This window comes from Hipposideros armiger, unplaced genomic scaffold, assembly GCF_001890085.2.
Source record: "Hipposideros armiger isolate ML-2016 unplaced genomic scaffold, ASM189008v1 scaffold_29, whole genome shotgun sequence".
Lineage (NCBI taxonomy): Eukaryota > Metazoa > Chordata > Mammalia > Chiroptera > Hipposideridae > Hipposideros > Hipposideros armiger.
In genome coordinates, this window is record NW_017731379.1 from 2,344,286 (window position 1) to 2,372,209 (window position 27,924).

The 27,924-nt window shown below is 48.4% G+C and overlaps 2 protein-coding genes across 7 annotated transcripts in view; both read right to left on the reverse strand.

Annotated features, from left to right (window-relative positions):
• Positions 1–16,824, reverse strand: part of SEPTIN4 (septin 4) — a 23,016-nt gene extending 6,192 nt beyond the window's left edge. The window contains exons 1-3 of one of the 6 annotated variants that reach the window (XM_019636652.1): positions 14,550–14,595; positions 13,292–13,299; positions 132–425 (exon numbers count right to left, since the gene is read on the reverse strand). In XM_019636652.1, coding sequence (XP_019492197.1) covers positions 132–425; positions 13,292–13,299; positions 14,550–14,580 — 333 coding nt within the window. In that variant the 5' untranslated portion in view covers positions 14,581–14,595. Of the gene's footprint in view, positions 1–131; positions 426–2,556; positions 3,021–5,353; positions 5,488–13,291; positions 13,300–13,321; positions 14,596–15,239 lie in introns of those variants that run through there. The other 5 variants (XM_019636653.1, XM_019636651.1, XM_019636650.1 and 2 more) reach the window with 5 other exon arrangements.
• A 7,754-nt stretch (positions 16,825–24,578) lies between these two features.
• The window catches only part of TEX14 (testis expressed 14, intercellular bridge forming factor), a 62,121-nt gene continuing 58,775 nt past the window's right edge, over positions 24,579–27,924 (reverse strand). Inside the window, exons 31-33 of the mRNA XM_019636645.1 lie at positions 26,667–26,776; positions 25,468–25,519; positions 24,579–24,971 (exon numbers count right to left, since the gene is read on the reverse strand). Coding sequence (XP_019492190.1) covers positions 24,935–24,971; positions 25,468–25,519; positions 26,667–26,776 — 199 coding nt within the window. The 3' untranslated portion in view covers positions 24,579–24,934. The remainder of the gene's footprint in view (positions 24,972–25,467; positions 25,520–26,666; positions 26,777–27,924) is intronic.

Consider the following 27,924-nt stretch of genomic DNA (forward strand, 5'->3'; position numbering starts at 1 on the left):
CACACACACACACACACACACACACACACACACACACACATCCACGTGAGTACACTAAGACTCTCTCTGTTCCCTCCCTGGTCTTTCTGCACCAGCCCAGTGGAAGGTAAGGGCAGGGCTGCAGGCTCTACCTCAGAGGAGTCATAAGGATCAAGCTTGCCCCATGGGCTGCGGGGCCGGGCTGAGGGGCTGAGAGGGGCTGAGGCAGAGAAGTACTGCTGGCTGTCAGAGGACTGGGGCCACGAGGGGGTTCTGATCTCCAAGTCATCCTGGTGGAGGTCCGGGGCCTGAGGCCTTGGCTCCGGAGCTTGGGGCCTGGACACCCAGGTTTGGGCCTCTGGTTGGTGGCAGCTCTCATTTCCCGGAAAATCCTTCATGAACTTGTTCAGTTCTGCATCATCCGTTTCCTCTTGGAAGCGCTTGATCTAGGGGTTGGTGGGTGGGGTAGGTGGCAGAAAGGGAAGAATGAAGGAAGAAGACAGGAGAAGGTGAGAGGGAGAGAGAGGAAAGCGCTTGTAGTTAGGAAAGAAACTGCAATAGCAGCCAAGCCAGGGGAAGTGCTCACCATCCCTCCCTCACCTGCACACACACAGGTCCAAGATGTCAGGAAAAGTCCCAGGGTGCCGGAGCAGCCCTGGGCCGCCCCCAAAACCCAGCAACTGCTCTTGGGAACTGAGTAACTCCAGTCCTGATGCCCTCTCTCAACAGGGTGCTTGTTGAGGCTTCCTTTCCTGTGGGTCTGGCCCAGCCAGGGGCCAGGGACTGCTCAAAAGCCACAAGTCAGACTGAATAAGGGGGCATAGATAGAGAGGCATTCGAGCTGAGAGGAGAAAGTGGCTAAGGATTCAAGGAGAGTGCAGGGAGTCAGAAGGTGGCTAGGCAGGAAGGAAGTGGGGAGGGGAGAAGGGAGCTGCCAGCCCCAGGTCAATGGAGAACCAGCACGGGGCTCCATGTCTCCTGTCATCGCAGGTCAGGGAGCTCTGGGACTGAGGTGCAGACTCTACCGGAGTGCTCACTCTCCAGGGCTCACTGCCCAAGCTCAGTACAGCTGACCCGACCCTCCCTTGTACCAGATACTGAGCCACACCAGAGCCTGAGCCTGGGACGCAAGGGAGAAGGCTAAACCTGCTAGTGGATGCTAAAGGTGGGTGCAGGGGATCTGGGAGGGACCAGGTGAAGTAGGATGGGAGGACACTGGACCTCCAGAGCTGCTGACAGCCCCCAACTACGAGGCACATATAGGGGGAAGCACCCCGCAGTTGCCCCTTGCCCCCTCTGGAGCTAGGCTTTAGCCGGCAGTGCAGGAGGGGATCTGGCCTGAACTGTGGACCACAGGGGTGGTAGACAGAGAATGGCTGGCTTCTCTGCAGAGACCTGTTCCACTCCATCTCCAGCTTGGAAGAGCTATGGCTCCCCTCACTCTCACCCTCTCAGGTCTCGACCCTAAAGCTTCTTCTCTTCTTTGGGGGCCAGCCCCCTTTGTGGAGTGCCTGGCAGTGCTGGGCTCAACTCTGCCTCACAATACCCACGTGCCACCCCCAGACAATGGACAAGGGCCGGCTTCAGAGGCTGACTCACCCTCTGGGGATTGGCCAAGCCAGTGGGGGCTACCCCGGACCACTGTGGAGTCCCAGCCAGGGTTGGGGGGGGGGGAGGTAAGATGGCACAGTCTCCCAGCAGGTCCCCGGTTTATAAAGGCAAGAGCTGAGGGAGGTGGACGTGCACACTGCCAGGTTTATGCCAGAGGGAAGAGGTAGAGATAGTGAGGCTATAGGGAAAAGTCCCCTCAGAGCCACTTCCCGGCTGTCACCTCTCAAGTCCCCATACCTGCTTAGAGCCAGAGTCTCCAGGGCTTGCCTGACAGGGGAGGAGAAGAGGTCCTTTAGCCTAAAACTGGAACCAGCATATGGGGACTCAGTGACCAGAAGAGGCTGTCCTGAGGCAAGCCTGACTTAACAGGCTCTTCTCACTCATAATATTCATGGGGTCCAGTGGGGTAACCATACACCCCCGTTTATGTTTGCGCTCCTAGTATAATGATTCACTGCGCCCCTTTTCACTCTCAAAAATGTCCCAGCTTGGACGATTAATTATATGGCAATAGAGAAGGGCTGGGGCTAGGGGCAGCAGGTCTTGTTTTCTGGCAGCTAGAGTTTGGGGAATTCCAGGAAATCCTGCCCCTCTATACAGCTCCACAGTGGCCCAGCGGCTGGTCTGGAGGCTGTGCTCCACCTGGTTTCCCCAGGGGCACTGCTCAGAAGAGCAGCAAGGAGGGGAGAAGGGAAGGTACTGATGGAGACCCCCCCACACACACTCTTCCAGCAGAGCCACCAGGAACCCAACACCACTCTCTCTGCCAGTCCTGGCTGCTGCTCATCAGCATGGAGGGGCCCACAAGGGCTCTAGACGAGAAGTCAGGGTCCTCACCTCCTGTCTGTCCTTCCCTGCCCCCAGACTGCCGGTGACCAAATCAGTTTCTGACTTTGAGCCCCAATCCCAGCCAAAGGCAGGAGGGAGGCAGGTCAGGTCCACCCATCTCCCAGAGCAGCACCTTACCCCAGCTCCATTCCTGTCCTCAGGGACAGAACTGCCTTGCCATGCCAGTGAACGGTCCATGTCCCACGCTTCGGACTCCCTGTCGGCAAGGTCTAGGTCTAATGGTATCTCCCAGGCAAACTTCCTCACACACAGAAACAGCCTGGTCTTGATACTCTTGTTGTAATCCCCAGTCCTGGCTTGCTCCTTTCCTTTTCTATTTGACCCCCCTGTCTCTGTCGGGGGCCAAAAAAGCTTGTGGAATGTCCTTCCCACCCCCTCCTCCTCCCCTTCCCTTGGCTCCCACCCTCCAAAGACAGCTCAGCTGCAGCAGGATCACTCAGTTTCTCTGCAGTCCCCTCCTCCTCCGATTGGCGGCCCCACGACTCCTGCCTGCCGCCTACCCCACAGCACCAGCGCCCCAAGTCTGTCTGCAGCTCAGGTGCTTGATCCCCTTGGCCTCTCCTGTTAACCCCCAAGGACACAGAGGCTTGTCAGAGGGTTGTGAGTTGTCCCCAAGGTGACCTGGTCCATCAATACATGGGGCTGGCCACCCAGGAGACTCCACTCCCAAATGATTCCAATCTCTCGCTTTCACTTTAAGCAGAGCTGAAGTACGGTAGGATGTCCTATAATCCTGTGGGCACAGGTTCTTATGGGAGCAGGTCCAGTTTTCTGCCCATGTCCCTTTGTGTTCTCCCAGCAGAGAGCACCACTGTCTTCAGAAATCTGCCCCTAGATTTCCCTGCAGAGAACCCCAGCCACAGAGGGACTCCTTCCATCTAAGGATACCTGACCTCTGACTCATGGGGACCTGTATCACTTCCATCACCCCATCACTTCCAGAGGGTCAGTGAGGGAGCTGCTTGGTCTCTGAGGGGCATGAGTTCAGGCCAACAGAAGGCTGGCATCCCAGAGGCTTCAGAATTGCCAAGTAGGTAGAAGACAAATTGAGGGGCCAAGCTGGGAGTGTGTAGATGGAGCACTTGACAAGGAGTCAAAAGGCCAGTGTTTCTGGTTCGACCAGAAATGTCCAAATGTGATTTTGAATAGTGTTTTAATTTCAAGGCCTTAATGTCCAATTGTGACTGGCCCTTCCTCGCCATCCAGGAAGGCTGGGGAGAGAAAGCACTCCCAGATGACAGATAACCTCATGCTGCTTTGAACTTGAGGAGAGAAGAGGCATCTCAAGTCACAGGATGGTTATTAATGTTGGCTTGTCATTCTCTTTGCATGCAAATTAATCCCCCCACCCACCACCCCCGGGGCTCCTGGGTTGAGGAGCTCTCCCCATTGAACTCCAAAGCAGCTGAGACACTGATCTTCTTTCACAGAGACCCTCATAAAGGAGTCTGACTTGATAGGAACAAGTCAGCTTAAGGACTGGGCTAGCTGGAGGGCAGGCTGGAGGGTGAGGACTCTGCTGGTGGGAGGGTGTCTTTAATTAGAGAGGAACCGGGTGGCCTCAGCCAAGTTGAAAGAACCAAGACCTCAGCTGAACTGAACTTAATATGTGGCAGCAAAAGCCCCTCTTGGCCTCTGCTGGGCTTGGCACTGGGGACAATCAATGCCCCCCCAGGCTTCCACCGCTCTGGAACATTCAGTCTGTCTATCCCCATGCAGGGAGAAGGATGGAGGCAAGGATAAAGAGAGGCACCACTTGGCCTTTCCCAGGAACCCCCCTTTGGGGAAGGTCACAGGGTCACCAAGACTTCCTGGCCAAGACTTGGGCCTCAGCCTGGACACAGCTTGAGAGACAAGAGCCCAAAAGGTTGGCCTTTCCAGACCCAGAAGCTTCTGATTTCATGGGGTCCAGGGAGCTCCATTCTGGAGGCTGCCCACAGCCAACATCCTGCCCCACAGGCTGATCACAGATCTCCCCCTACTGTAAACAGCCCGTGCCTCTCAAGGCAAAGGACAAAAGCCCGGGTGGAGGTTCCAAACTGGGAGAAGATGGCATGGGGCATGGAGGCCCTGATGCCCGGCATAGTATATTGGTGGGAGACAACGATGGCAGGAGAAGAGCTGACACTGTCACAGCCAAACGTCAAAACTTCCTACCTGGGGGCCTCCTACTTGGGGTTACTGTTTCTCCTCCCACTACAGGCAGGTGGCAGGAACGAGTTCTCCCCCACCCCCCACCACTGCAGAGGGACCTGGCTTGGTGTGTGTGTGTGTGGGGGGGGGGAGTAAGATGCAGCAGAAGGAAGCTTCCCCATGGATCCTGTCTCAGAGGCAGAGGGATACAGCTGATCCCACGGAGAATGGTGGGCTGGGCTTTCCTCTCTCAGAGGTCCCTGGGCAGAGGGCGCTGTAGGAAGGGCCTAGGAGCTGCCCCTTGCCAGTCTGTGAGACGGAGGGCCCAAGCGTCTCACCATCTCTCTTGGGGAGGCAGGCAGTTTGTGGGCTTCCTCTGTGTGTTTTCCAAAGGAAGTTAGGGCTGGCCCCTGAGCCCAGGGTGGAGGGGTGAGAAGGGGTCACCCAGGTAACAGCTGATCCAAGCAAGGGCGGGGACCCTCAACTCCGCTCATCGCTGACGCGCCCTCCCCAGCACAACTTGAGCTTATCCGCTGGTGTCCAACCCCAGCATAGACCCACCCCTTCGTCCAAGAACACCGGGGTTCAAGAACATTGGAGTGGTAGGGGCCCGCTCCAAAAGCAGGGAACGGCGAACGAGCAGTGTTTGCCTGTGCCCGCGGCCAGCGACAGCGCCTCCCGCCCGGCACAGCCCGGGCTGCAGCGCCGCAGGTCCCCGCGAGCTGCCCGGGATCGGTAGGCCCTGCGCGTCCCGGCCCTGCCCCGCGCCCCACTGCCTTACCATGGCTGCAGCCCGGGCAGGGCCGGCTCTGCCTGGACAGCGCCCGACGGACCCGCGGCCAGAGCTGCGCGCCGACCTCGCTGCACCGCCGGCCCCAGCCCGCCGCCTCGAGTGCGGACCGGCCGGGGGCGTGGCCCGGCAGCAGGGGCGGGGCGAGTCGGCCCCGAGGCGGGGTCTGCTCCTCCGAGGCGGGGGAAGGAGGCGGCCACCCCAAGGACGAGCGTTGAAGCCCGCGACTCCCAGAGGTGCAAGGTGCGGAGAGGTGCTCAGGACAGGGCTGCACTGTCACCTGGCTCTTCCTTAGCCCCTAAAGAGTGGCCTCTTCGGGCAGTGCATCACCATGGGGGCTTGAGCCAGTCCCCAAAGAAAAAGAAAGGGCCCACCAGGCATTCCCAGGAGATGCCTTTGGAAGGAGGGGGGGGGGGTTTGCCCCACGAGTTGGAGAGAAACCATTAGCCAGCCCCAACAGTCCGAAGGTTTGCGGCAAGCGAACCTGAACTGATATCCAAGTTACTGATTGTCCAAACCCCCTCCACACTTCCTGAGGTGGAATGGCAGACATGCTCCACCTCCACCTAAGCGAGGAAGAGGAGACAGGAGGTTTTCTTTGTGCAGAGCCCTAGATTAGATTAAAGAGGACTTGCTGCATAAATTATCCAGGGTTCATCTGCTGGAAAGGTGGAAGGGAGAGGCTGAGTACCCTTTCCGGGCATTGGAGCCTTGTATGGGACTGAGGAAAGTGGGGAGGGCCCCTGGAGAGGCCATCCTAGGTGTGCTCCAGGCCATGCTGGGCAATCAGGTGAGGTTCTGTGGGGACAGATGCCCCAGCAGCTTTAGAGGCATTAGAGGCTCAGGAGGGTCAGCAGCAATCAGGGGGAAATGCTTAGGGGGTGGGAGTTGGTAGGGATTTCCTTAGCTAATACAGGTCTGAGCTGGTCAGGCTTCTGTGGAAGTTTCCAGAAGCATGTCCCTCCCTGACTCTCAAGAGTCCTTCCCCAGGGCAGGCCGACTGGCCTGAATACACTTTGGACAAAACTGAGGCCCATAGGCACGGCCCTCTCTATTGGTAGAAGCGCCAGAGGCGAGCCTACCCTATTTCAGTCTGATCTGTGACCCTGTGGTCATGGTTGGGATCAGCTAAAACTCACCAGAGGGAGGATGGGAGGGGGGCCAGGGTAGGCAGATGAGATCAGGCTCAGAGAACCCAGGGCTGCTATTGGTGATGTTACTGGTTATTTGGCCCTGGTAAGCTGGAGGATGGAAGGGGTGTTGATGCTTAAAAAAATCAGTTCATGAGGAGAAGTCTTTTTAGCTGGGTGACCTCGCTTCACCTCTCTGGGCCTCAGTTTCCACATCTGAAAATGAGAGGATGAAACTAGGCTAAGGACTAGGAGCTTGGCTCCAAAGAGGGGGAAACTCTGGAGGTAGAGAAAGTCTCCCGGGAAAGGCCTGGGGTAGATCAGGAGATCTGAAGCTATACTCAGGAAAACAAAGACATAAAGGAGTTTCTTCAGAGAGAAACCAATGGCTGTTGGAAGTCTGCAGCAGCAGCAGCAGCAGCGGCGGCGGCAGCTGCCATCAGACCTAGATATCAGAACTTGGGCTACACAAAGCCCCGCTGCTGGGAACTAGCTGGAGGCCACTAGTACGCATGCACACACTCATAAGAATACCTCTTGGGTGCTTCCACCAGCGGTCTGCGTAGCTTGGGCTGGGGGTGCTGGGCCCAGGGGAGAAAGCCTATGTCAGGGAAGAAAGGTCCCATCCTTTTCTACAATCATAACATCCCTCTTCCCCCTACCCAGTTCCAGCTGTAGTTCACGTGTGGCTCTGACCCATCTCAGAAGGCTGCGCAGCTAGCTCATTCTCGGCTGTGGCTGGAATCCCAGCACGTGCTGCCCACGCCCCCGAGACCCCTGTTGTGTCCTGAAGCACGTTGGTACCAACTGAAATAAAAGCTGCAGACTTCGAGCCTTTCAGCCTGCACAAACTCCGCAGGCTAACCCTGCAGTATCAGGGGTCTCTGAGAGAACTTGGCCTGGGCACAGTCCCAATGTTAGCTTTGGTGATTATCACACCGCCGCAAAGACCCTTCCCCTCCCTGGGCCTGTTTCCCCTGCTGAAAGAGGACTGGACTTCCCCCCGCCCCAACTCCAGCTCTCATGTTTTGTGTTGGTGCAGGTAGAGTCTGACACCTACCTGGTCAGAAGAAGGGCCAAAATATAGCTGCCCTGTGAGTCACCGACCTCTGAGCACTTTTCCCCACCTCCAGCCATCGGATGGCCTGGCCAACCTTGCCTCAGTGCCTCTTGGCTTTTGGAGCTCTGGATTTCCCTTGAAACCCAACATTCCATCAGGCATTGATGTCCTTGACTAGAGCACAATTTCCCAGGCACTGCTGGGGCGGGGTATTTGAGCCAAAGGTCTAGGGAGTGGGCACTTAGGTTGGCACAGAGGGTGACTCTTTTGGGAAACTCAGACCAGCAATCACAGCTGCAGCCTGCCGTCCTGGGCTCCCTCAACATGGTCTGTATGAAAAACCTCCTGGCCAGCTCCATTGGATCTTTCCGGCCCACCCATCGGTGAAGGGCGTGTGGCACAGAGCTCAACAAGGATGCCACACTTGGGCCAAGCTAGGGCCCAGGTACAAAGCCAAGAATAAAGAATGATTACCATAGGAAATCAGGATTTCAGATCTGCATGACTCGCACAGGCCACTTTTGCTTCTCAGTAGCAGAGTTTTCCTTAAGTGGTGCAAGAGCTAATTGTACCTCCCTTCCCCCGAGAGTCACTGATGACCTAGAGAGTCCTGGGGGGGGGGGGGCTAAAAGGCTATCAAAGGGTGGTGCCTTTCAAGGAAACCTCAGCTAGTCTGTCTAGCAAGGTCTGTACAGAGGCAAGAAACCAAAATCCCCTAAGCCCCACTCCTCCCCCTACCGTTCCTCAGTGTTCCATGATCCTGTGGCAGGTGTGAGATGTGGGTGGAAAGGCCACGGAGCACTGTGTTCCCTGGCACTTGCTGAAAGGCTGCAGTTCCGGACCTGGCAGGATGCTAGATGCCAACCAGAGGGCCCTTCAAACACCCTCTCTGCAGCAGGGCAGGGCATAGGAGCTCAGGGATGGAAGGGACTTACATACCTCCCAATGCCAATACCCACTGGAGTCTAACCCCCTTCAAGGCCCCGCCCCTGCCCTCCCAGCCTCTGCTTAAAAACTCACTAACTCTAACAACTGCCCTTCCATCTTTGGTCACGAAGGTCATTATCCTGAGCTGAGATCTGTCTCCCCCTTGCCTTTACCCTCCAACTGCCTCCATGCCAGAAGCTTTGCTCACTCATTTCACTGGACTTTGTCTTTGATGTCTACACCTTTTCAAGTGACCCATCTGTATACTTTCCTCTCCCCAATTAACCACAAGCCCCTCAAGAACAGGAAATATGTCTTCTATTTTAACCTCTATTTACTTCAATTCAGTGAGCATGTGATGTGATGTCTGCCTGGGTGAGTGACCAGGCCTCTGCTCACCCCCCCCCCCACCACCAGATGTCTGGTCAATATGGACTGTCAATAAAGGATTCACTGATTCGTTTTCCACTCTGATTTTGAAGCACAGGCAAGCCTTGAGGCTCTTGCTTTGTTGACCCATAACCTGCCCTTCATCCTGGCTGCTTACCAGCTCACACCCAACACCGAGCCTTACAGTTCACATGCAAAGACACAGATGTGACCCTCACTAACACCTTTCCCTTCACCATTCTTGATATCTAAAGGTGCTGCTGAAATATTGAAAAGTTATTTTCCCAGAAGATATGGCTACAGAAGAAGAGTTTCTGTGCCACATCTGAATCCCTGGGGCAAGATACTCCCTAAAGCACTCCCAGCTTTGATAAGCCAGCTCTGAGCCCCTGTTTCCTCATGAAATCGGGAGAAGAAAGTCCATCTCATGGGGTGCTAAAGTAACACACTTAGCATGGTATAATCACTAAGATGAGTGGTAGCTATTATCTCAGCTAATGAGAAAATTGTCAACACCAAACCAGCAACTGTCAACTGTGACTCTTTCAAATGCCTTCCCTCCAAAGGATTAGGCACGTGCATGTGTGATGGGTGTCCAGCATTGGAGGAAGAGCCTTAGACTAAAGTGACATGGGAATGACCATGCAGCCACGAACTATGGAGTCGGCTTCTCCGGCTAGACACCACTCCATCTCGGAAAACAGGTCTTGGTTTCAGACTTACTGAGCCTAATTCCCCAAAACCGCCACTGGGGAGACTTCGGGAGCTAGCTGACTTTGCCTGTGGGTGTGCCCAGGAAATGACTGGCTGACCCAGCCTTCTCACCTCCAGCACCAGAGCCTGAGCTGCTCTCAGGAACTGCCTCACATTCTGTCCCCCTCCTCCAGGCCTTTACTCAGCCCCCAAGGTGCAGCTGTTGTGCTTCCCTCCTGAGGGCAGCTGGGCCAAAGGCAGCTGAGCAGAAGAGGGGGAAGAAACATGGTCATTTCTGTCACTCAGGACAGCCTTCCTCTGGCTGAGCAGCTGTCGGGGTGGCTTCTGTGTTACAGATTGGCTTCCTCACCCAAGTATGCACCTTCTGAAGCCAAGCTCCCTCGTCTACCCAGGCCCACTGTTTCTCCTCTTACTTGAAAAACCCATTTCAAACACCATCAAACTACTCTGACAGAGACATAATGTTGGAGATAGGTTCCAGGCAGAGAACCAAGTAGCTTCTGGGAAATACACCAGGAAGTCGAAAATAAATGTGCCAGGTTCTTCCCTGTGTGGGATCATTCTGGGAAGGACCAAAAAACGAAGGGATTCTGGCCTCAGTTCTGCCATCAAGCCTGAGAAGGAGGAGTAGCATTTCCCTGCCCCCACTTCACGGGCAGAGGGGGCGGTCTGCCCAGGTCTCACGGTGAAGGCAGGACATCATCCCTCTGCTCTGTGCTTCTAGTGGTTCCTAGGGTGACCACACCTCAGCCTGTCCTAGCGTGACCAATTGTCCTAGTTTGCCCAGGACTCAGGGATTCCCCGGATGCAGGACTTTCAATGCCCAGGACAGTCCTGGGCAAACCCTGATGAGTTGGTCAACCTAGCCTGTCCCCAAAATAGCATGTCTGGGCCAGAGGTCACCAGCCTCCCATCCTGTTCTGGATGTGGCTGCCCGTGGTAGCTGGAAATGAACAAAGTACCATCTGACAGGAAAAGAAGCCGTGTAGTGAGGGCTAAGCTGCTATGAAAAGCCTCCCGAGGTGCCCTGCCCCATTTTCAGCAGCTCTGCTCCATTCCTTCAACAATTCCCTTTCCTCTCAACTATGAGCCTCTGTACAAAGTGAGAGAAAATAAGGGGAGTGGGAAAGATGGTTCCAGGGTTCCCTTCCAACAGCCCATACCCTAGGAGTCTGCTAACATCCCCATGAATGCAGAGCCTCCCTGCTTTCCTTCTAGGCTCTGGAGGTCTCTTTGTCAAGAAAATCTACCTGAACAAATCATCCCTGTGGCTCAGGAGCCAACAGGAGGCTGGCCGTACCATTCCCAAGGGGCCAAATGACATGTCACCCTAAAGACACGGAAGGCTGCCTTAGGTATCACTGAGACGGCTTCCTCTGGTTCTTGGCCTATTTTTCCAGAGTTGGTTTCTTGCATAATTGATAGATATAGTAGGGAGTAAACAACCATGTCCACTGACAGCCTGAGAAGTCACATTCAAGGGCAAGTAGGTTGGGTGCCTTGAGGATACAGGATCTTGAGGCCAGGTCAGCCCCATCCCATCACGGTTGTTATAGCCCCTCCCATCAAGAGCTGTTTTATTCCACAGAATTTCCCAGGGCTATGTGAGAAGACAGACCCTGCTGACCTCAAAGGTCACCCCTAGGACCTTCCTGTTGAGCTTCTGTTAGTTATGATACAAAGAAAAAAAATAATAAAACCATCAAGAATGTATTTCTCAGTCCAGCACAACCTCCTCTGCAGAAATTCCAGCCCTTAAGTCCCAATTCAAGGATGAGAAGCATCTGTCCATCCCGCTCCTTAGACCAAAGGGCCTTGAGATGCCACTTGTTAGGAGACAGAGAGATGGGCTGAACTGGTTTCATCCCCAGCTGCAGACCTAGAATGGCTTGGAAAGCTCAACAAACATGCTGCAGTCCACAAGCCAGGGGCTGTGGCTGGGCCACCAGAGAATTCCTGCCGGGAATGGAATCTGGAACAGACTCTACAGTCAACCATTCCCAGCTCACCGGAACCAGAGTCCTTGGACACCAGCACCACAGTCTCCATCCTGGGACCGCCTGTGGGCCCTGCAGCCTGGGGGAAGGCCTAGCTCTCTCACTCTGTGAGGACAGCACCTGGCCCACGTCCATGCCATTCCACATCCAGACAGCCAGGAAAGACCAGCAGGCCCAGCTGCCTGTGAGTCTTGTCTTCCCAGCTTCTGGGGAGAAGCTCTGCTACTGCACAGGGCTGGAGAGCTGCAATTATCGAGACAGGATAAGAGCTATTTTGGGAAGGCGCTGTCCTGCTGCCAAGGAGTTTGACTTCCTAAACTAAAACAAGATGCACAAGGAAAGGGGGTGAGGGTGGGGGAGAATAAGGAGGAACATGCTCTGTCAAAAACATCATATCCTGAAATAGGGAAAATACTAACCCTTTCCCCAAGGTAGAGATTTGCATCCAGGCTAGCTGTTAAAATACAACAGCAAGAGGCTAGCTGTTAAAATACCCCCTGGCTTTGGGAAGGAGGGGTAACCTGACCCCACCAAATGCCCTGCTGATTCCCTCTCCTAAGACCCGCCAAGACCACCTATGCAGTCTGCTGCATTTATTTGGACATTCGAGCACAAACTTTCATATTGTTGTTTAAACGTTTCCTGTCCCTGTCTTATCTTTCTATCCAGATGGTTTCTCAAGGCCAAAGAATGTGGGTGCTGTGAGCCTTCAATGCTTTCCCCAATAGTGCCTAGCAGAGTGCTAGGCATCTGAATAAAAACTGTTTATGGAAGAGAGGAAGAGGAGGGGGAAGGAAGGAAGAGGGAAAGGGGGGAGGGAGAGAAGGATTTACTGTCTTGCATGGAGATAATCTCTAAAAGTAGCTGCTCCCACCCACAGCTGAGCTCAGGGCACGGGGCTGGGTAAGGAGCCATGGCAGAGAAGGTGGCAGCCGCATTTCTGGCACCTCCCCTGCAGCTGTTCCGTTATCTGAGCTGAGCTATCCTGCCCCCCACCATTTGTTTTCCATCTGTAGTCAACTGTCCGTCCTGGGCTAGCCCATGGATGGGACCCATCAGAGGCCATGCTAGGCTTTGGGTATGAAAGAGATATAACGAGAGACAGAACGGAGACAGAACGAGCTTGGACTATCTTATCAAACATGGGTCTAGAAGAACTAAGTACGTATGGGAACAAGGCACTATGAAATCAGGACACTGCCAAATTCAGGACACAGGGCTGCCGAGAGCAGAGTTCACCTTGTGGCTTTCCAAGGTGAGGACTCAAATAGTGTGTAACCCAGAAAAGTGTCCCCTTTCTGGAGTGCCCTAGGCTGGAGAGGGGACAGCCCAGTGGAGACCAATCCAACCTATGGCTTTCCAGACAGCCTTCTCACAGAGCACTTGGCAGGGTTCATTATTTGCCAAAAGATGTCTACTCTTTTTCTCCCGGGCTGCAACTAGCTCATAGAGCACCTTCGAGCTAACTGCCCTCTGGGGAGATGCAGCCCCATAGATGCACAGCTTGGCAAGTGGAACACAGGCCAGATTTCTGCCCCCGCATGCCTTCTCTGCCAGGTGCCTTTGTGAACAACCGGCCCAGCCACATGGAGCAGCTCTGTCTCCCTCCACACCTGCTCTCATCAGAGGGTAAGACAGGGACTTGGATAAGCAGGGGGGGGGGGGCCCCCGCACAGGAAGACCGGAAGTAACCTCCCAGGGGCATTCTTACCTCCTCATCTGTCATAATGGAGAAGCAGAAGCCAGGCATCCCCAGTGAGCAGCAAATGGAGTTCAGAGAGTGTCAACAGGAGGGGAAAGAGAGAATTTTACTACAGATATCCAGTGGACTTGGGCATAACCAGGCCCAAATCCCCTCCTAGTGCAAGTGGCCCAGATAACAACAGCTAGCATTTGAGTGCTCCTTGTTGCCAGGGACCAGGCTAAATGCTTTCCATGTAATAGCTTGGTCAGTCCTCACAAGGATCCTAAAAGGAAGTCATCGTTCCCATTAACAGATGCGGAAAGCTCATGATTAGAGAGGTAAAATACTTACCCAAGGTTACAGTTAGAAAATAGTGGACACAGCGCTCAACACCCATAATATAACTCCAGAATCCATATTCTACTAAACCACTACTTTACGGGAGCTTTGCTCCCTCTGAGGGGCAGGGCTGCCCTTCTCTATCACTTGGGGGCTCATGCTGGTTGGGACTGGACTGCATTCCCAGGGCTCGCTCTTTTCTAGGAACTTTCTCATCCAGAGCCCTGGCCTTGCTCATGCTCACAGGGCTGGTGCGTATTTTGGACGACAACACTTGAAGCAGGAACTCCTTGCCACTAAGATTCACTGCATCAGGGCTGGTCCCTACCTTCTTGCCCATCACAGAGGTCAAGAGTGCAAAGGGGCTCAGGGGGTCGCCAGGCCCTGAGGACACTTCTCTTAAGGACTCTCGAGTCGGCTGCAGGATCCACTGATGGCCTCAAGGTGGAGGCCCAGATACCCCTGGAGATTTTGCTGGGTAGCAGCCAATAAGTATCTCCCAGGTCCTGGGATGGGGGCTTGAGGAAGGGTCTGAGGAACCAGAGAGGCACATGAGGAGACCCCTCAACCTGAATTAGTGTGGGGTCAGCTCTGAGTGAGACTGTGAAGCAGGTAATTTGTTTCGGTGGGGTTTGTTTTTATCACATGATAGTGAAGACCAGCTAAGCTGAAAGGCCATGGGCTTAAATTGTTCTCCATTCCAGAAGTCACTACCTCCCATTAAAAAGAGGCTCTTGAAAATGAAATAGGTTCCAAGCCCCAAAGGATTAACTAATAGTGGAATTTTAGGCAAGATGAGAAGTTCGTCTGTTCCTTCAAGTCAAAGCCCCAACATGTACCGTGTCCTAAGAGACCTAGCTCTGGAGACACATCGAGGCAACCTTCCCGCCTGTCCTCCTGCCTCCCAAACCCCCACAATGCACCCACAGGAGGGAAAAGCACAGACCTTCTAGCCACCAGATGATGCGATTGTACATTTCCTCAGAGACATCTGAAAGTAAGAGATTGTTGCTTTTTTTCTCTCTGTGGGATGCATACCTCCCTCCCCCCACTACTTAACATCTCCCTTTCGAGCTCCAATTTCTCCACCCTCAGGTGCCCTCAGCCCTGGATCCTCTCCAATAGGCTCCTTAAACTTAGGACTAAATGTCACATTCCCACTCGCCTTCTCCTTTTCTTCCACCCTCTTTGTGCCAGTTAATGCCTTTTCCCTCTTTGAGATCTTAAGTCCCAGCTTGTCTATGCCTTACCACCTCTACTTTGTTGCCAGAATATTTACCTGAGGACCTTATTCTCTTTACCAACCCTCACCCCAGCTCAGTTCTTCATGTCCTCTCTCAGGATGCAACCCCCCACCCTACTAACCACCTTCTACTACCTTTCATGGAAAGATTAAGTAGCGTTGCCTGGAAGAGTCAATGCCCGACACCAACCCAAGCATCGTCACCGATGTCATTAGCTTGGAGCTCAGGGAAGCTGGTGGGGAAGGAATGGAGCAACGGGCTCTAAGATGGGTCTAGCTTTGACACAGGCAGGAGGGCAGCTCTGAGGCCCAGGAGGAAGGGCCTTTCCTGCCCACCCACGTCCCACCTCTCTAAATCAGGGCTGCATCTGGGCAGTCTGCTTCTTCACATACCCAAGAAGAAAGCACTAAACCTTTGAATGGGTTGTTTGGTGGTGCTTTGGGGGGCCTGTGACACTTCCTTCAATGGTGCCTGGCTTGGAGGCTCCTTTGGTGATGGTAGCGGTGCTGCTGGTGCTGCTGGTGCTGCTGCTGGACTTGCCTTCTCCCTCTGAAACATCAGATCCTCACAGAAAGGGCTTGAGTCCATTTCAAAAAAGGACAATAGAGGGTCTAGGGGAGGAGGGGACTTAGGCTCGAAATCAGGTGCTGTTGGCCAGCTTTGGGGCATTTCAGCTTCAGGATTGAGTAAGGCCCACCAGGACGACTCAGGCCCGTACCTAGGTAAGGCCCGAGGGGGTAAGGGCCGAGGGCTCAGTTCCAGTTTTGCATGAACAGAGGGCTTTCGGGAGGGTTCTGGATACCTGAGTGAGGGTCCTGAGGACGTGCAGACACTTTCTGAGGGTCTTTGAGTGTGCTGCTTATAGACGGGCTCTGGAGTGGCAACCATGGAAGACTTGTGGGGGCTCTCAGATACTGCTCGAGATGTCACACGATGAGCTGGCTGCATTGTCTGTACCTCTGAGGAGATGGTGACCCTGCGGCCACCCTCGCTGTCTCCTCGCATCGAGGACTTCATGTTGGGCTCCACTTCTGATGATATTAAGACTTTGGGGAAAGACTTGGTTTCAGTGTAGGCGGAATGCTTGTGGACAGACTCAGGCTCTGTACGCAGAGAAACTCGGTGTCCACCATCTGTATTATCTTTAAGGACAGAGAGTCTGAGGGATGATGCCAAGTTTATATTCCTATGCAAGGCCTTGGGTTCTGGATAAATTGAGCTGTGACGACCCGTTTCAGGCTCTTGGCTAGGGGTCCTTCTCTGGGCTGTCCGAGTGTCTGCACAGACACGGCTGCTGCCATGCTCTGGGCTACAGGGTCTCCTTGGAAAAAATTTGATCTCAGCAGCAGTCACACTCTTTCGAGTTGGTTCAGTTTGGACTGCTTCATCCTTTGGGAAAATCAAAGTCCTGCGGGAAACTCGGACTCCTTGTGGGTACTGGACCTTGGAGGGTGTGTCGTCTTCTTGTACGATTTGTGCGTTATCCTTCTGGTCTGCAAAACTCAAATGGCGAGAGGATCTGGCATCTGGGGTTAATGAGTAACGATTATAGCGGTCACACCCTGACTTGCTCTCACCCCCTCTTCGTGTTGACTCCTCTTTGGGTGGACTGACGTTCCGCTGCATCTGGATGGCAGGAGAAGCTGATGTCTGAGCTTGCTGGATCTTTCGCTGAACAGAGGAATGGCGGTATGCTTCTGATTTCGATCGGCTCTCGGTTCCTCGAAGGATGGGTGCTCCTGAGAAGCCAGGTCCTAATTGGAAGGAGACAGATGGAGGATAGTCTGATGAAGGGGGAATGGTGGGAGGCCCAGCTTCTGACCTTCGAAGGATAGAAGGGCTTGTGGAGGCTGTAGCACTTTGCTGGCTCACGGCAGGATAGTTTCCATGTCCCCGCTGAGGGGGTGTGTTAGTAATCTCAGCCCCTTTCTGTACTGACACCGCTACCTTGGACCCAGTTTTACTTGTCTTCACCATTTGATAGGCCCCTCTGGGGAGATCCCATAGTTTACCAGCTGGCTTGTATTCAGGGTCCTATTGAAGCCTGAATATTTACCCTCAGTTTTAAAAGCTGCTTTTCTTGTATTCCCACAAAACTGGCTGTTGTTCTAAGGGTGTTTCAAATAGTCCCTTTTGCTAACTGCTCAGTGATGTCATAAAGGAAGGAGTTTCCTATTAAACATCCTGGAATACAGCCACAATTCTTCAGAGAATCTCGAGCAGTAACTGCAAGGAAACTGTGGATTTATCTTCAGAGTTGACACCACCAAGACCTTGGTCAAGTTCTTAGCAAAACCAGGATTTCTTCGCATATAGGGAAGGCTCCATACCCTCTCTTACTCGCCAGATTCTAGGAATTCTCAGAGACTCATCCAGAGAAGAAATCAGCCCAAATATCCTATTAAGGCAAGGCTATTCAAATCAATCCTACTGTGTTCACTCCAGTCTTAATAAGGTACAAGGTACAAATTTGTCCCAATTTGGTTTGGAACTACACTGCATACAAGTCAAAAATAGAGTTCCAGCCTTTTCCAGGTTTCACGGGTGGTTTGGTTGACTCTGAGGTAAATACCCAGGTTGCTCAAATCATAAATTCTCACATTCTTGGCCCAGGAGTGAGTGCAGGATTACAGAAGGGAATTGGAGTTAGTTGTTGGTTTCAATCATAAATGACTAGTTGTGCACCTTGGACAAATTACTTGATTTAACTGAGCCTTGGTTTCTTCATCTGGAAACCACTGTCCGGTAGGTGGACGTCATATAATAAATTCAACTGTCGTTTCTCACCACCCTCTCCTCTCACCTATCCTAATCAGCTCTGGTTCTTTCTTGATTTTGAAGGGTGACTTTCCAACTTGGATGACTGTTTTGGATAAGAGACACTGTGATCTTTCTTTCTGTTTCACATGCTTCTCTCTGTCTGTCTCTGATCTAGACCTACCATATCCAACATTCCACTATTGACTCTGAAGGGTCACCATGGTTATAGCATGGTCAGATTCATTGTTTCTGCATCTTTAAATTCAGCCTTGATCACAGGCATAAAGTTGAAACCCAAACCCATGTTTTTAGGTAATGGCAATAGAATGAAAAACTTTGAGCTACTGGCACAAAACTAGAATGAACAACACTCAGCTAGCCATTATGTCTTGCTTGTTTAGTAGAAAAGGATAAAAGTGGGAGAGAGTAATTACAACATATCTTGAAGACACCAAGCGTAAGTCAGGTTGAAGATGGTTCTTATTGATTTATAGTTATTTGATATCTTGTCATAAAAAATTGAGACTGACTCGAACAAAGCTTTCCTATGAGATTCTACTTTAACTATTGATGTATAATCTTTAACCACGAGACTATGTTTATTTGTTTAGGAACATTATATTTCTCTTTGTAAGTTTATGAAGAAAGTGAGTTGAATTTCCCCATCAACATGTAACATTGTCTGCTATCACTTTTATGATCTTATTAAAATAAGTTAGTTGTTTGAATAATTGTATTAATGTTGGGGAATATATGTTTTCCTTTCAGTGTTCAATTTCAATACAAGCAAACATAAAGGGTGATTTTAGCAGAAATGTTGCAAAACACAACACAGGAGCTTGACATTTTCCTTATCATGACTAGTCTAATTCAAATCAATCTGTGCCTGAGACACAGAGGGGTTCTTTGAGGAGAACCCCACTTCTGTTGCTCTCCCTGGCAGGGTTGTGATGAACTATGATTACAGATGTAAAAGCTATAGAATATTGTGTTATTTTGAATGAAAGGCATGTAGTGAGGTGCAGGTGTGCCGGGGATGGCCACTTGGTTGATGAGCTCTGTGGTAGCGTCTCCAAGACGGCCCCCAATGATCCGCACCTCCTAGTATTCATGCCTTTGTGTAGTCCTCTCTCATTCGGAATCAGGGATTTTCCTGTGTGACCAACAGAATATAGCAGAAATGATGGCATGTGACTTCTGAGGCTAGACCATAATGGCATGGCACTGCTACTTTTGCGTTGGTCTCTTGGATTGCTCACTCTGGGGGGAACCAGCTGCCATGTGGCGAGGACACTCAATGGGAGATTTATGTGGAAAGGAGCTGAGCTAGGGACTCAATAGCCAAAACCAATTTGCCAGTCATGTGAGTGAGCCAACTTGGAAATGCATCAACCTGCAACTTCATGAGACACCCTGAGCCATAACTGCCTAGCGAAGCCACTTCCAAATTCCTGAACAGAAACTGTTAGAGATAATTACCGGTTACTGTTGTTTTAGGCTACTAAGGTTTGGGGCGATTTCTTATACAGCAACTGATTATACAGGATCCATTTCTCTAGTGTAGACTGTCATTACTCAAGCACAGAGCCCAGTATATAAACCAGAATAGCAACTTACTAATATACTTTGAGACGCATAACTGTTAGCTGATTGGAAAGCCAGGTCATTCTCTCCCTACAGACCAACTTTAAGAGGAACAAAAGTTACTTGGTGAACATGAAACTGGATAAAGAAGTTAGTATGATGATCCACAAGAGGGCAACACCTGCCACAGAGCACCAGGCATGCCTACCATGCACCTATCCACGATAGGTTTAGTTGGGCATCCCGAGGGTGCCTCCTAACGCTTCATTTTCCTGTGCTTTACACTGATCATTCCTTTCTGACAAAGTTTTCCTTCAAATGATTATAATAAAATTGATTCATTTTAAGGTTATTTAATTATAATGACATTCTAGTCCTGCCTCCCATTGATTTGACTTTTAAGTATTCCTAAGCCCCAAAATGAAAACAGCTTTACAGAGAATTATAAAAAGTTGATATCATCTGGAAGGACCACTTTACTATTTTAACAAGCATCTTTCCAGATATTTCTCTTTGCATTTACCACATGTAGACATCTATTTATAAATTTACATAAATAGGGTCCTATTATATAGCTCCTAGCATTATTCCATAATATGCTATGGACACCTTTCTGTGTCAATAAATTTTTATCTATAACATAATTTCTAATTAATCTACTTATGGTTGTTCCATAATATAAAGATATTTTTATTGTGGTAAAATACACATAGTATAACACTCACCATCATCACCATTTTAAGTGTACAATTCAGTATTAGATACATTCACATTGTTGTGCAACCATCACCATTATCTATTCCCATAACTTTTTGTCTTGTAAATTTACCACTTTAACCATTTTTAAATGTACAATGAATTTGCATTAAGTACATTAACAATGTTGTGCAATCATCACCACTATCCATTTCTAGAACTTTTTCATCATCCCCAAAAAACTCTGTATTCATTAAACAATTAACTTCCCATTCTCCCCTCCCCCAACCCCAGACAACCACCATTATACTTTATGTCTTTATGATTTTGACTACTCTAAGTACTTCATATAAGTAGAATCATACAGCATTTTCTTTTAGTGACTGATTTATTTCCTTTAGCATGTCCTCAAGGCTCATCTATGTTGTAGCTATTGCAAAATTTCTTTCCTTTTTAAGGATGAATAATATTCCATCATATGTATATATCACATTTTGCTTAGCCATTCATCCATCGATGAACACTTGGGTTGCTACCATGTTTTAGCTGTAATGTTTCTATGAACATGGTAGTACAAATATCTCTTCAAGGCTTTACTTCCAATTCTTTTGGGTATATACTCAGAAGTGTAATTGCTGAATCATGTTAATTCTTTTCATTTTTTGTGGAACTGCCATACTGTTTCCTGCAATGATAGTACTATTTTACATTCTCACCAACAGTGCATAACAGTTCCAATTTCCCCACTTCCTCACCAACACTTGTTTTCTTGTTTTCAACACTTGTTTTTGATAGCAGCCATCCTGATGAGTGTGACATGGTGTCTCACTGTAGTTTTGATCTGAATTTCCCTAATGGTTAGTGATGCAGAGCATTTTTTCATGTGCCCGTTGGCCATTAGTTTATCTTCTTTGGAGAAATGTCTATTCAAGTCCTGGGTCCAATTTTGAATTGAATTGTTTTTGTTTTTGAGTTTTAGGAGTTCTCTTATTTTCTGGATATTAATTCCTGATCAGATATATGATTTGCAAATACTTTCTCCCATTCTGTGGGTTTTCTTTTTACTCTGTGGATAGTGAAATTTCAAATTTTCATGAAGGCCAATATGGCTGTTTTTTCTTTTGTTGCCTATGCATTTGATGTCATAGCCAAGAAATCACTGCCAAATCCAATAATGTAAAGCTTTTGTCCTATGTTTTTTCTAAGAGTTTTCTTATTTTGGCTTTTACATGTCTTTTTCTTATTGGTTATTAGAACTCTGTATATTAGGGATATAAGCCTGTGTTTATTAAATATATTACAATTATATCCACCCAGTTTGTTGACCTTCTCCCTGTTCAGGCATTTATAGTAAAGAAGTTCTAGATTTTTATGTACTAAAATCCATCAATCCCTTCTCTCTTTGAGGTCATGACTTACAAAAGCTTTCTCTACCCCAAGATTATAAAATAGTCACCTATTAACTTTTCTATATTTATTTATAAATCTTATTTAAAGTGTTATCAGACATTTTGTTTTTGTACAAGGACTCTGATTTTTTTTTTAAGATGTTTATTGGAGGATTGGGAGAGGGGAACAGCATTGGGGAATTGGGGAAGGGGAACAGACAAGTTGCTGTCCTTTTGTTCTTTAGTCTAATGGTGGAGTACGTTCCTTCACTGGCCCATGTTGGTATTATCATTGCATTCTTCCCAGGTGAGGCAGATTGGTCGCCAGCCACTGGACGGCCGCTCACGGTGGCTCTTAGCAGCTCACGCCAGCTGCCGGCCGCTCTCACCAGTTGCCAGCCACTCACGGTAGCTTACAGGCAGCCCACGGCAGCCTCACTGTGGCCTATGCCACCACCGGCGACTCTTGGCAGCCCAGCTCCAGGTTGAGCTGTTGTTCACCATCTTAGCTGTAGAGGGTGCAGCATCACTAGCCCTAATGTGGGATCCGAACCGGGGCCCTGCTGCTCAGAGCTGGCGTCCCAAGCCAGCTCTTAACCAGCATGCCACTCAGCCGGCCCAAGGACTCAGATTTTATATTTTTCCAAATATTGGTCAGCTATTCTGATACCATTTGCTAATTAAATCTAATTTGACATATTGGGTTGTTCGGAAAAGTCATGATGTATTTTTTCTGTTTTTCATTGCAAAAACGCGTCATGACTTTTCTGACAACACAATATATTATTTCATATTTTAAATCACCAAACTTTATACTTATACTTCAGTATATTTTAGATTCTCTATTATATTATATAAATCTTTCCATTCCTACACACTGTTAATTACTGAAGTTCTACATTATACCTTCACATCTAGTAGGACAAGTCCCTCCTTTACTCTTTTTCAGTATTGTTTCCAAATGTCTGTTAAGTCACACATTTCTAGAAAGTCCTTTAGTTTTCCACCACTATACAACTAATCGTATTCAGTGGGAGAGTGGATTTTACTTATATAACTCCCAGAGGACCAACTTACTTCTAAGCTCATGGAAGACACCTCACTATAACTCTTTTCTAACGGCAACACATGCAGCATGAAAAAGGGCCAAAAGATTGTATCTGGGAAAAACTAACTGAAATCTAATCTGGAAATTCCTAATAATCCAATTTTCCAAGGGACCCCCAGTAATTTCATTCAATAATGAACTAATGTTTATTAATCATCTACTATGTGTCTGGAACTCTACACATTCTTTCTGTTTTCCCATATTGATGAAAAGTAGAGGACTCGGTATACTCCAAAAACTTGGCACCAAACCTACAGAACAAGTGTGGGGATGGGGACTGGGTTCATAAAGGACATGTCATCACCAGTTTTAACCTGAAGTTAACTTTTGGTTCATCTCCACAACCCTTAGGCTGCTCGGGGTGCTCTTGAAATCTTGAAATCCAGTGTAAGGGAAAACTACCGTGTTTTATTGTAAGGATACAAATATGTTTGCTCCAGTATGATCTTGGGCAGATCATGGGGCCAGTTTCCTCTTTTGTAAGTAGGGATAATAATTCAATTTTTAGTGTTGGAGGATTAAAAATAATGGCTCAGTTAAATATTTGCTGAGCACCTAATATGTGCAGGCTCTGTGCCAGAGCCTAGAGATACTTCAGTGAACAGTCCAGGCATGATCCCTGACCTTATGGAGCAGACAGCTGTATGGGATGGAAGATTCTACTGATTTATAAGTGTACTAAATATGTGCTGTGATATAAAAATAAGGTCTATGTGCGGTGCAGGGCAGAATGGTGGGTGCAATGGGAAAACCTGACAGAAGGCCCTAACCTAGTCTAAAGTTCAGGGACTTTGGGAAGGCTTCCTGAGGGAATAAAGTATAAACTAAAAACTGAATGATGAGGCCTCTAGACAAGGAGAAGCAGCAATCTGGGCAAAGAGAACAGCATATGCTGTGATGTATTTAGAGAACTGAGAGAAGTCTAGTCAGTATTTCTAAGTGCAACGAGCAAAGATCTGAGCAAGGAAATGATGATTCTTGCATGTTGAAAAGATCACTGTGGAGAAAAAAATTAGAGAGGGGCAAGAATACCAAAGAAGTGCTCACTTTGGCAGCACATATACTAAAACTGGAATGACACACAGAAGACCAGCATGGCCCGTGCGCAAGGATGACGCACCAATTCATGAAGTGTTCCATATTTTTGAAGATGTGAATTACTCAGCCATTAAAACAAAGAAATCTTACCATTTGCGACAACACAGATGGACTGATAAATAGACAATGAGGCCAGAAGAGTGTCCCCGGGATTTAGAAATATGGAAGGCACTGGTGACCACAGGACTGCTAGATAATGGAAGGAGAATTTACATTATAGAGGGCTAAGGAATGAGCAGGAGGTGAGGCACCTAAGACAGCTGGTGTAGGCAACTCTTTTAAGAACTCTACCTGAAGTGGGACAAAAGAGACAGAGCAGTAGCTGGAAAAGCAGCTGGGATCAGGGAATACTTTTTCAAGATGGAAAAAATTCAAAATGTGTTTTCTTTTGAGCAGACAGAAGATGAGATTGGCCTTGGACAGTAAGAGAGACACCTCCTTCGGTGTAACAGGAAGAAAAGTCAAAAGAATAGCTGTAGAACAGGTCCGTCTCTAGTTTAGGGCAGATTGCCTTCCCTACAACTGTTCTAGTCTACAGAGGTAGAAGCAGTCATGTTGGTAGTTTTGGTGATGGGAAGCTGAGTTAGTTCCCATCTGATGGCTCCTATTTTCCCTGTAAAGTTGGAGGTGAAGTCATCTGTTGATAGGAAGTGAAGGATGGAAGTTTAAAATAACAGCTGCTGAGAGTGGGAGAAGCATACTAAAGAAAACACAGTGGGACTGCCATGTGCAGGAAAAGGATTCATTCATACAACCTACCTGGCACAAATACGTCCTCCATGACCAATCAACAATATCTACCAACATTATTATTGTTAACATCAGCCATTATTACGTAGTCACGGGCCAGCTAGAAGAGTCCACTCTGCCAGCTTTGTAGACAAAAGATTACAAACCACATCAGTGGAAGTTTGTGTAGGACTTGTAGCCTTTATGAATATTAATAAATAATGCTGTAATATCATAATCACCATTTCTCATGCTACGTCTGCTATTAGTCCTTCCTTACATTTTTACGTATGTTGGTTTTGTCAAACTTTATAACAGAAATTGAAGTCTCTTTGGGTGGCGGTTTCTCTCTCAATAATGAAAAGAAACGTATCTTAAACATATCTTACACAGCTGAAACATAACTGGTATTAAAACTAAACATTTTATTATATAACAGGAGTAAAAGTTTTCAAAAATCTATTAACAACAAAACAAAAGCCCTTCTGGACACAATGAGAAATTTTTATGATCAAAACTACTTTTCACTTTTCAGAAATATGACTGAAAACAAACAGTTAAATGTGCTGCAAACAGAAAGGACCCAGTCTGTCTATTGTGGTAGCTGAACAAAGTGAGTTAGGGAACCACTGCCCTGATGGTGACTAAGCAGACAGGGAAAAAGGGAGCTTACAAGCAGAACGCTCAAACTCAGGTCAGGAGTCCACCTGTGATCTGGCTCCGGTCAGTCTGACAAGTCACTCTGGTCCAGCACGATTATCCTGTGTGCGTGTTTTTTAAAGAACAGAAAAGCGAGTTTCAAGTTGGTGTGTGTTTTTTAAAGAGAAACAACAGACTCTTTCTATTCAACTGAACTCAAGAGGAAGGGATTATGAGGTTTTTTTAATTAAAAAAATTTTTAATTAAATTTGTTAGGGTAACATTGGTTAATAACATGAATTTGATCTTTATAATCAAGGGAGATACAATCAATCAACTAATATATCACAGAAATGCAAAATGACTGCAAAGCATTGATAGCAGCATCTTCTGTACTCTCTCCATCTAAAACTGTTCTTGTGCTAACTCTACTTAAAGTTAGTATTAATTTTACCTTATTTTAATTAAGTATAAACATTAACATTTAAAAAAACCGAGCAACTCTGAATTCAAATCTTTGTCATTAATGTTTATTTAGATGCTGGTAAATGTTTAAAGTCTGCTCATGTTGTCTATAAATAGTGAACTTTGACCTACAAACATCTAATATCTCATTACCTGGATGGTTCCGACCAACCCAGTCGCTTCCAAAAACCAGGTTTTAGTTCCTCTTGATGAAATATAGAAGAAAGAAAAAACAACCTGATTACTTTCTAGGTCAAAGGGTACCAGTATTCAGAAGTCACATTAGAGCTCCCTCTCTAGTCTAGGGTGGGCTGTTTTACCTACAAGTTTTCTTCTACAAAGACAGAATCTTTCTAAAAACAGTTAATAGGCTTCCCTTCCTACCATTCTGCAGCCTCCGTCCTAGCTATGGACACTATGATGCTAATTCACAAAGTCCCTGCATTATATTCTCAATGTCAGGTATATGCTCACACACTCTGGGCTCTGTCTCCGTCAGGGTCCTGAGGAAAGAGAATGCACTCCCAGGCCCTTTAATAGAGTGACTATTTAGAGAGGCGTAGTCAGAGGTAAGGGAGCAAACAAGGGATAGCAAGGCATGCAGTGACTGGCAGCCATTCTCACTCCAAAGTCTGGCAGGACGAGGGGGTGGAGGTGAGGCAGGACAGGTACTGGAACCCAGTGAGAGCTGGAACTGGGAAGGATGGCGCTGTGGAGCCTCCCGCTGGCCAACAGGAAGCCAACTGGCCAGGAAGCCCAAGAGATGCAGTCCACTAGGGTCAGCATCCTGAGGCGCAAAGCAGGGCAGAGAAAGGAGGAGAATGAGAATGGACTGGAAAAGGAATTAAAAGGAGACCAGATGGTCTGAAAGAGTTAATGCCTCTAACTCCCTGGGCAGAAGGAACTTAAATATAGGAGGGCATCGTTTCTGAATGGTACCTTAAAGCGCCATCAAATCATTTTGAAATTAAGGTCAATTTATACCTTTCACATTACTCCATTTAAATTCCACAATTTATGATTTGTTATCGGATTTTGCAGCCTCTGTGTGAGCTAAATTTAGAACTCTTGAAGGAACTAGACAATTAGAAGCAAAACATCTTTCCAGACAATATGCAAGATAAGGATGACAAGATTGGCTGAAGGCTTGCTTTAGAAACAGAATTGGATGTTGTTACTGTTTTGTGATAAAGACATGATCGGCAATTAACAGAAAACCTGCGCTGAACTACAGGGAAAATGTGTAGGAGGATGATGTGTGTCACCTGGGAAACATTTCTAAATAACTTTGACGCTCAGCAAAGCCCAAGGACTCCAGGCTACATTATAAACGATTATTCATTCATACGTACCTTCTTCAGAACTCCCTACAAAGCTCTCTGAATTCCTTCTCTCTAGCTTGATTTCTTCTTCCCCTTTTCTCTTCTTTTCACCAACTTCTTGATCCTTGGTATTTGCCTCCCTTCAATGACAATGATTTTTAGTATCGAACCATATGCCCAATGGCCAGGGGAACTGGACTGTGTTCCAAAGGAAACATAATAACAGCTAGCACTAACGGAGTGCTCCCTAGGGCCCAGGCATTGGTTCAAGTGCTATCATGTATATTAAGTCGCTCAATTTGCAGCATAATTATAGAAGATAGTTACCACGACCACCTCCATTAAGTGATGAGGGAACGGAGGCACAGAGAAGTTAAATTACATGCCTAGTAAGTCCTAGAGCTGGGATCTGAAGAGTCTGTCTCTGACTCTGCTCTCAAACCACTGGGCACTTTTATCCCAAAGAAAAAAGGCATTTCACTCATGTTGTAATTGGTGACCTTTTACAACCACCACTTTTTTTTTTTAACGTATCTTCATTTCCTGAAGCCCTCTCTGAAGTGAAACATCTCATTAAAGTAGCTAACAATGTATGACCACATTTGTCAAACTAGTGAGCAGAAACCATCTCCCCCGCTCAGCTATAAGCTCCAGAACTCCTCTGCACCTCCAGCCCCCAGCACAGCACCTGGCTCACTGTTGGTGTCCAACAAGCCTGGCTGACCAAACTGACACTGTTCAGGGAGATTTCCTGTTTTCATTTGGGGGATATTCAAAATAAACATGTAGATTCAGAAAGAAAACAGAGCCAGCTAGGGTGAAAAGACTTTTTCCTCCTAACCTCTCATTACTAACAGAATCATAGTCTCGCGAGCTGGAGGAGGCCTTCAGGTTATCTTCTGCCTCCAACCAAATGCCCCAAACAGAACCAGCCAGCCTGTGCTCGAGGGGAGGAGCTGTTGTTAAAGTAAGCGTGAGGGCAGCTGTTTTCTCTCCTAGAGAGCTACGGCTATCAGAAAGTTTGTACTTTACTGAATAAAAATCCCTTACAATGCAGTCTCTAGTCACTAGCTCTGTCCTTTGGAGCAGAAGAGAGAAAGCTGACTCTCTTCACTTTACAATATTTCAGGTATTTGAGGGCAGCTATCAAATTCTCCACCCCATCTGCTCTCTTCAGGCTGAGCCTCCCAGCTCCTTCAGCTGTTCTCATATGACATGGTTTCCAGACCTCTGGCTGTTTGATGGCCACCCTCTTCTGTTTGTGAATGTCCCTTTAAGAATGTAAAAC